We start from the raw sequence: 9728 nt of genomic DNA on the forward strand, positions 1-9728 counted from the left end.
CAGCCGGCATGACGCTTGAGGGCATGCTTCTTTGGTTGGATGTGTAGCTGCAAGGTCCTGAACTTTCTTCATGTGAACAATTCGAGGGCAAAGTCATTGACTGAAACTTGCACAGCTTTCATTTCTACTTTCTTTCCTGAGTAATTCTTGGGGAAGATTATTGGAGGCCTGAGTCAATATAGCAAGATTTTGCTTGGAGGAAAAGAGGGGGGGGCAGGGGAGGGGCACCTCATTTTCTTTGCCTTCCCCTTCCAGTATATCATCATTGATGTGAGTGGGCTGGGAGCAGGATGACTTGTCATTGTTAATGGTTTGTTGTTTTGTTTTTTTCTTTGTTTTTCTAGGATCTAGTTCAGGATCAAAATTAAAAGTTCCTGAGCTGAGTATAAATGGCATACAGCACGTTGTTCAAGCAGGCCAGACTTTAAATCTCACCTGCAGGTAACCAGCTGAGTTGGATTCTGATAATTTGGCCGGGAGTTCATACACCTGACACTTTCTTTTCTTGTAACTGAAATTAGAAAAAACCAAAACCTTATGTTGTGGGGATAAGTGGGGAGTGAACTTCAATGGCAATTGTTTAATAGCTCTTTGTTGTTCCTGTTGTTGTTTTTGGAAAACAAGATAAAAGAGAACCCCAGAAATAGCCTGATATAATAAAAAAGAAAGCTTGGGAACTGGAGCTATATAATTGCAGCCCAACATAATTGTTTCTGCTTCCTTATCTGTATTTGCAGGGGGGAAATGGTTCATTCATGGTCTTTGCCTGAAACTCTGAGTAAGGATAGCAAAAGGCTGAAAGTAATTAAATATGCTTGTGGAAGGAATGGGAAGCAGTCCTGCAGCAGTCTGACCTTGAGCAGAACTCAAGCAAGTGACACTGGAAACTATAGCTGCAAATACCCGACAAGTCCAGCGAAAAAGAAGAAGGAATCTACAGTCTACGTATTTATTAACGGTAAGGTGGTGTTTTCTAACACTTCTTTGTACTTGCACTTCAATACACTGAAATGAATAAATGAGGCAGTTCATCTGTGGTTAAATACAGGGGTTTGAATGATATTTTCAGCCTTGCAAGATGCCATGATAATTTACCAATTAATGTACAATATTTGCTTTCTCAGAGCTTGCAAATACAAATGCTACTGTTTTATTTGTTAGGAAAAAACAAAACAACCACAAACATGAAGGAAAAAAAATGACCCAATCCAACCATTCTGCTAGAGTAAATAGAATCGTACATGGAGGTAGACCAGAAGTGAACCTGTGAAATGCGTATCAAAGAAATCATATGTTACAAAATCAGATGATGACTGATGAAAACCGTATCTCTGGTACAATGTACACTTTAAGCTGCATGTGTAAGATTATAGCTTTCTACGCAGCTGAAGGATGCCAAAGGTGTCTATCCAGATCACTGAATTATCTCATGCTATAGAAAATTACTATTTGCATGTTAAGTCATATTTAAAAATGTACTCTGTAGTCAGTGTTACAGAGATTGTAATGATTTGGAATGAACAGAATGAAACTAAACCGAATGTTGTTCAGCAAACAGTTATTGTGCAATGTATGGGAAATGCTGGAATTAGGTCAGCTAGGTTATAACAGAAGTTGCTTTCTGATCCTGTTTTCTTCCAGAATATTAATCAGGTACTTCTCAGAGCAGTTGAATTCAATAGACACAATAATAAATTAAGAAATGATAACCAGATTAGGAATTTAATTCAATTTTATATTTTAGTTTTTCTTGATTTCTTTTGTTTGGTTTTTTTTTACAGAACAAAATTAGTAGATCACTGAAAGATATCAGGATTCACAGATTTTGTAGGCCCATATTACAGAGCATGTATAACTGGAAGTTTTCCAAATTATGTGTCTTCTGCTTCTAACGAGTTCACATCAGAGTGAATTAGCCTTTGTTTTCATTTTGTGACACAGAGTAGGAGTAGTGCTGTGAAAAAGTAAAATGAAGTGGACCTCTCCCTACAGTGATAGAAAATAAAATGGCTCCCCCCATTATTGTGTATTGCTTTGAGAGTTACTGAATAATTCATGCTGTTCATCCTGCTTTCCTTCATTTAAAATATACTGCAGAGTGTTTTTCTCACCCAAATATTTTCATATAATTCATTGGATACCCAACTATAAATGCACCCATGGAAGCATAACTGAAGTAGGTGAATCATTTAGTGACCAAGTTAAGAAATTATAAAACTTCCAATTTTCTTGGATTATTTTTGCAAGTTTCCCATCATGGGACCTTCTTGGACCTCCCAGCTTGGATGTCACCTCTGAGATCTACCCACAATCTCTCCATTCACTACATAAGAAGAGCAAGGGTGGTTGTGACTCCAACTGAGAACCTTTCTGCTAAACCCACTTTACAATATAAAAGGTTCCTTTACACTATCTTGGTCTCTTTCCTGTTTTGAAGTGTTAGTTTTCTGGATCCTGAATTTTTACAAATGGAAGGAAGACACAGACAGTCTTTCTAACTCTTCACTGCTTCCTGAGGTGCATGTAGTTTGCTTGAATCTGAAAAAATCCTCATTGGACGTGTGTGAACCAGGGTTATCTGTGAAATTCACATGGTGATGGGAAAGAAACATACCTTTGGAGAAATAGTTTTTGGACAGTCCTCTGCTCCTCCCCCCTGCAATAATCTGTTAAGGAAGACTGCCTGAGTGCCTTGGTTTTGTTGATATTTCAAGGACATTCAATCACTGCATGTTGATGTCACTGTTGAAGATGGGATTAGGTTATATTTTTCCCCTACTTTTTTTGCCAAAGACCAGTAAAATGTTTAAGAGACAAACCTGCATGTTTAATGTTTAACGGTCAAAATCTTAGACCTCTTCGTCATTGTAAGAAAAAATTGCTGAGTAGATTGAAAAGAAACAAAATACTGAGTACCAAAACTCATCCTTTCTGATCAGTGTAGTGTTAGCATTTGGAAAGAATCTCATTAAAGAATCCCTTAATATAAGTAATTTTTTCTGTGAACATGCATGAAATTCAATTATCTGGCTCAAGGGGGTGAGATGGGGGTAACAAAATCCTCCATGAAGATTACCTTTCTTGAGTTTAGTTTTATTTTAAATGAGTTTGTGAGTGCTTAGGAAATAAACATTTGTAAAACTTAGGTTCCTCCTAGTTTTGTATTGTTTCCTGTGGCGGGACGTTGTGTCAGTCCATTTCCCATATTAGCTCCATGTGGATCACCGAGGTGGCTCTTTCCCATGTCTTAGCATGCTGCAGATGAGAACAAATAGTTGCTATTTACAAACACAGAATCCAAATCAGGAAAGTTGATATTGTTTGTACAGGAAGCCATCACTTATTGTTTTAAAAACATTATTCATTTCCGTAATTAGAGTGATCCTGAATATGAACTGGATTAAAAAAAAAACCCAACAAACCCACAATAAATGCAGTAAGTCCTTTGTATTGGTAATGAGTGTGTGCTATGGCAGAAGATGAACTTCTGTAGACAAAAACAAGATACCAGATGATGAGAAGGATAATGCAAGTCGCATGTGTCCCAGGATGATTTGAAGTGTTTCTAAAGTCCTGTGTTTTGTGATCAAGAACAGGCAGGCTGGTGGCTTCTCCTGTAGGAGCTAGTCCTGATGCCACCCTTCTTTCAGCTGGAGAGGTCACTACTGAGTTGCACTGGGGAGTGAGTGTGCGCACAGTGTGTGCTGCAGCAACTCTTGACCACGCACAGCTAGGGAATTGAGACATCAAGCAAGGGAAATTAATTCTTGTAAGAACCTTGGACTTTGCTCTAAGAAAAGTGGTGGCATGATTTCCACCATGAGTCATGGGAAAAATCTGAATTGAAGCAAAGACTTTGCCAATTTCCCCAGTGTCTTGTACTCCCAACTGCTCAGATCTTTGCTTTGTTATGCAACTGAAGCGTGTTAGTAAAATGGAAAGATTTGTAATGAACACTCACTGCGTACACTGGAGTGAGGCATGAGGAAATTTCTGCTTGAAAAGAGGTAATTATGGAATAAAGATATCTAAGAAACAACAAATTACCAGCAGGCTGTTTTGAAACCTATGTAGATTTTCCTGGGGACAACACTAAAGGCTTTTCTTTCCACTTGCCTTTGTCCTGGTATCTCCAAGAAAGTCTTTTTCCAGTTGCTGGAGCTCATTCATTTTCTTCGAAACTGTGCAGTTCTCTTCATTCTCTACTCTCATCACCTCTTGCCTTTGATCAATTGTTCCCATGGTATGACAGAGGAAAAGCATGTAAGTTCAATTACATTGCTATATCAAGGTTAGATTTTTGCAAGAATTTAAACAAACTTTGATTCAAGTTGAAGTGTTGCTGTTTCCTGTGATGAAGACAGTTTTCAACTGTTAATATAAAAGAGTAATATCTTAATTCTACTGCAACAGAGAATTCTTCTCTAAGCGAAGTTGTACTTGGCTTTAGGATATTAGCCCATTTCTTAGTCAATGTTCTCCCTCCCCTCATCTTTCCTCACACTCCTGCTGTGCATGTCTTCTGACTGCATACTTTTTCTTGCAAAATGAGACACGGACTAGTACTTCAACCAAATGCCATTCAAAATATTCTGTTTGAAAATGAGACCTCTAGGCTGAGTCTGTTGTCTATTCTCTTTCTGTACTTAACAGAGAGAAAAAAGGACCCTCTGGTATGTATTTCTCATCGTGGACTTTACAAAGAACCTGGAGAATAAATTTAGAATAGATGTCTTGCTTTGAGATTCAGGTGAGACAAATCAGAGCTGGGTACTTAAAGGTACAAGTCTTGAGAGTACTTGTACTCACCAATGCCTAGGATGTCAAATATGTGCACTGGTTTTAGTTATGTGGCTTGAGATGTGCCTCTGGTTGGACAGCCCGAAATGAGGAGCTGTAGCATTAGTGAATGGTTTGAAATGTAAGCCTCTGGAGTGCCAAAATGTCTGGGGTTTTGAGTGCATTTTCAGATGCATTCAGAGTTGTATTCCGCAAGTGGTGAGCGTATGGCATCTCCTTGGGAGGTCCACTTGTTGACAGAGAGCTGGATCCAGCCCCAGAACTGACATGAGTTTAAGATTTGGCTTGAATGGATTGACTCCTGTAACCCTAAAGGTACTATGTGGCGGAAGAGGGAGGGCATCAAAGGAGTTCCCTAAAAGGGTCTCTTAAGATCAGAAGTGTCAAAGTCAAAATAATTCAACAGGTGAAAAAAGCAGAAAGACAAAACACCCTGAAGAAGCTAACACTGAGGGAGAATTTCTTCTTTTTCCTTTTTCTTCCAATTCAGAAATAATGTACTGACAGAACAACCTGCTGAGGCTTGAGAAACTTCCTCCCCTGTGCCTTTTTTCTGTCTTTGCTTTTGGCACAGTTTTAATGTATGAGCAGTACGGTTTTGGCTTACATTGTCAGAGTCAATAATATGATAGCACTTCTGTTATGAAAAGGAAACTAGTAGAAATTAAACTATGCTACAGCTGTATCAGGTATGCGGACACATTTTTAGTGTCTAATGAGGTTCCTGTTACAAACCAGAGCCCTCTAGGACCTGCTGACGTCAATCACCTAAAACTGCCGTGCTTTTGTCATTGTGTGTACATGGACTTCACATTATAGTACATTGTGTTGAGTGGAGCGTGTGTGGATGCCTTGGCAGCACCAAAGGCCATGCACTAAGCCCTCTGAGGTCCTTCTTCCTCAACAAGGCTTATAGCTCCTTCTGAAACAGAAATACAATTCCAAGATTAAGAGTCATGAGTGAGGGATACATCTGAAAAAGTGCTCCTAATGTCAGTTAACCTTTCCAGAGATCTATTCCTGAACATCGTAATTTCTCTAGTGTGGATTTCCTGGCTCAAGTGAGTAAGAATATTTTTCCTTAAGAGTTTTAACCATGTTTTATGTGTTACGGACCTACGTCGATGATAGCATAGTATAACTAGCCCCAAAGGAAAACAAACAAACCCTGCCTAAAAATCACTGTACAGCTATGCGAGCAATGCTTTGGGTCTGAATGTGCTCCAGATATGAAGTATTCCACCCCTTTTGCTTTTCAACCTTTTCCTGGACTTCTGGGATTATTAATTTAATCTCAGGTTTTCCTTCGAGGTTTAGAAATCATTTGAATTTGAAGAGTGTTATTTTACAGTCTAAGAAGAGGCAAGAATGGAGAAGCCCTTCTTGCATATAAGTGTTGTGCTTCCAGATATTAAAAAAGACATTTTTTTGTTTTGGGTTTTTTTTTTCCGCTTAAGGAACATAGACACCTACATGTGAGCATTTTGAATAGGTGGGTTTCCTAGTGCATGATTCATCTCATTGTAAAAGAGAAGTCTGAAACGGGTCAGATGAGTCCCATGGCAGAATTCCCCTTTTCTTCCCAGTGACAATGCTAACAGTTTGGCCACCTAGCTCAGTGAGAAATGTGAATATTTTACATGTCTAAATGAAATGAGAGTGGTGCTTGGTATACAGGTTTCTTCTCAAATTACTTCCAAACAGCCCTACTAATTTAGCTGGGATAAATAAATTTAGTTAGGGTGAATCCCTACAATGGAAAGGGAAATTTAGCAATTGGCCCATTAACCTTATTATTGTACAGGTGAGCAAACTTCATTAAAGACATTAGTCCTCTTCGTGTGTGTGGGGAAAAGGGTGTTTTGTGACTGTGAGGAAACTCCTCTGACTCTTTTAGCCTGAAAAACATCTTAATAATGAGCCAAATGTAAGTAGGTATTTTGGAAGAACTACAGAGCACAAACTTTCAGAAGTTTCAAGGAGCTCAGATTTTCCTGCAGAGACTTTTCTTCTTGCAAATAGATGTGTAAGTACTCTGATTTACATAGCTCAGATTATTACAAACAAAACAAAGCCAAAAACAGTAGCTGAAGCTTGTGGAAATAAAGAACCTCTCCATCTTTTCTGAATTTGGCATTTTAGTGTTGGCTAATATAGTTTGTGCAAGCCCCATAAATAGCCTAGACAGGTTACTGATACCAGACATAATATTGCTTGTGTTAAGCCCCTTATCAAGTTTGTATCTGGCTGCCAACCAGCTTAATAAAATGCTGCTATTTATATTCTTTAACAATATAGCAAGTGACCTTCATGGATTTTGTGATTTCATGAATGCTCTTTGTGGTTTCATGTTGATTGTAACTGAGAGATACTGTAAGGAACACAGTCGAACCAGCACACAGTCATTAATTCCAGACACAATTTTAAAAACACACTACACTGACTTTTAAAGTAACCTTTGGCATATGCAAATATTCTGGCTGTCCATCTTTCATTTCACTACCCTTGCAGCCAACTCTGAAGCAAAAAAAAAAAAAACCAAAAACCTAAACCCAAATAAAAATTAAAAAAATGAAGGTCAACCCTCTCAGATCTTCCATTCCAAATCCTGATGGAGCTGAATGTGTAAATTGGATGTGGTCTTCAAGACAGGCCAATCTACGATCCTTTAATGTCTAGAACTTTCTGAACATAAAAGTGAGTGAAGCTGGCCTGGAAGAACACTGGTGGGAGGTTAGGTCATCCCAGATGTGCTGCCAGCCAGCTGTTCAGGGAAGGATGGCATTTACCTCGCCTCTGGAAGGAATTGAGAGAAAACATAGCAGGAGCCACTGGCAATAGCTAGGGCTATGATGGGAAGGAAAGAAAAGGGAAGCAAGGAGTGCTGTTATTTGGCGGACATAAGGGTTGTGTGTCATGGGCATAACCTGCCAATGGGGCGTAACCTGCCCTGTACTGCTGTGGGTTTGGCTTTGCCTGATCCAGACTGGTACAGCCTGCAAAGATTCTGGTCTGGAGGCACTGAGAGTATCCCCTTATGGCCATTAAGACAGAAGGAGAATAAAATCAAAGGGAATCAGGAAAAGCCTCCACACTCATTATGAAAACAAAACTGTGCTAGGAAGCATGATGCGTATTTCTTTTAATCAAAAGCAGGAAGACATTTGGAGCACTTGGGGCCATCAATTGCACTCTGGCCCATGGCGGAAGTCCCCGGTGATGTCAATGGGAGCTCTGCACGCGAATAGCGGGGGCACAGAGACGCCTTGGCGTACCACAGCAGGGAGTGTACCAAGAAAGGCTGTGGAGCTTTAAAGGCTACCGAGAGCAGCCATGCTGTTCAATTGACTTTTATAGAGCACTTCATTGACTTCTCCAGGCATGAACGTGCATTTCCATTGACGAAGAAGGAAAAAAAGCCAAACGTGGTGTTTTGTGCTCATTTCCTGTCCCTGCCTTCGGATGGGCAGGAATCCTGCAAGGTCTGAGCCGCACAACCCCCACTGCTTCAATATTGGCATCAGTCAGTGGTGACACTGTGTCTGCAGACAACACCGGTAGTCCCCAGAATGGCTCTTCCTCACACTTGTAATGATCTGGAGATTATGATACAGGAAACTACTTTGCAAAGTTTGCTGGTTTTGGGCAGGCGCTATTAATTTTGTGACAAAGACGAACGAGTCTTTGGGGAGTAGTAAATCCATTTGTCTGGTGATGTTAAGGGACAGGTGACCTCTTCTGTGTCTGCAGCCCCTGAAACAAAAAGGGTTCTTTTTACCATCTTACAAACAGGTTCATTCTTGGTCTTTTCCTTGAATCGTACTGCAAAGGAAACGTCAGCCTAACAAGTCCTTAGGGTATTTTTATTACATGCGCATCCTCTATTACTCATAAGTTCCTTTTGCAATCTCAGTGGACATTTAACACCTATTATTAAATAAAACATTGTGCCTTTCATTTCAGAAAGTTTGTGTAACAATTTCATTAAACCTCTTCAGGAAATCTTTTTCTGTATCCTGGGGTATATTTGAGATACTCAGCCTCAGGATTCTCCCTAGTATAAATTAAAGTACAATTTGCTTCCCCTTCTATTTTATGTCTCAAGCAAAAATGTTATTATTGCATATAATAAGAAAAGAAAATGCTACAGGCAGTTCCATGATACTGGAAAGTGCATATCATTCTTTTGAAAGAGAAGCAGAAGCAATGTATTTGAAGAACTACTTGAGTGAGCATAGGTCAACGTGCAGAAGTCTGGGACCAGAATACTTTAATAAAGTATTACAATTTGAGGCTTTATAAAAGGTCAATTGTTGCTAGCCTTACTCACTTCTTATCCAAGATTTCCATTGTTATTGGTAGATTTTTGACTGAGTGAAAATAATAGGATTTGCCTGAAAAAACATTGCAACTGTAGATAAGCACAGAATTAAGATCTGAATGTTCCACCTTTTGAAGAGTTAAAAACCAAACCTTAGGTGAACGTTGAGGGAGTCTATCTGCAATGTGAGTCAAACAGAACCTCCAGACCTCAACACCTGCAAAGAAGATTTGAAGCCAGAGCCTGTGGCTTGAGCCCCTCTTTGTTAAGTGGCCCAAACAATAGCAGTGGCAATGTTCCCTGTTCCCAGCCTAAGCTATTTATGACAAAGCCCTTTGTTAAAGAGATTGTTCAAGGGACGGTAAATTACTCTGCCAAGCTTTAGTTATTGAGTCGAAAGGAATTAATGTTTTCCTGGCATTTTCATTTACCTTGTCACTAAAAAAAGAGGCATATAGGTATTGTGGTAGTGGGAAGAAGGAGAATAATTAACTCTCGCTAGTCCATATTCTTAGAGTTGAAAATATGGCTGGATAATGATAGTGGACTCTTTCTCCTGGTAAAGTCAATGTGAGTTTTTCCCATCTATTTCTGTATAGACAGCAGG

The 9728-nt window shown here is 39.4% G+C and overlaps 1 protein-coding gene across 1 annotated transcript in view; it reads left to right on the plus strand.

Moving 5' to 3' along the window:
* The first annotated feature begins 307 nt into the window (after positions 1-307).
* Positions 308-9728, plus strand: part of FLT1 (fms-related tyrosine kinase 1) — a 92471-nt gene continuing 83050 nt past the window's right edge. Inside the window, exons 1-2 of the mRNA XM_010151778.1 lie at positions 308-441; positions 738-958. Of these exons, the coding sequence (XP_010150080.1) occupies positions 308-441; positions 738-958 (355 nt within the window). The remainder of the gene's footprint in view (positions 442-737; positions 959-9728) is intronic.

Source organism: Eurypyga helias, unplaced genomic scaffold, assembly GCF_000690775.1.
Source record: "Eurypyga helias isolate BGI_N326 unplaced genomic scaffold, ASM69077v1 scaffold9615, whole genome shotgun sequence".
NCBI classification, from domain to species: Eukaryota; Metazoa; Chordata; class Aves; order Eurypygiformes; family Eurypygidae; genus Eurypyga; species Eurypyga helias.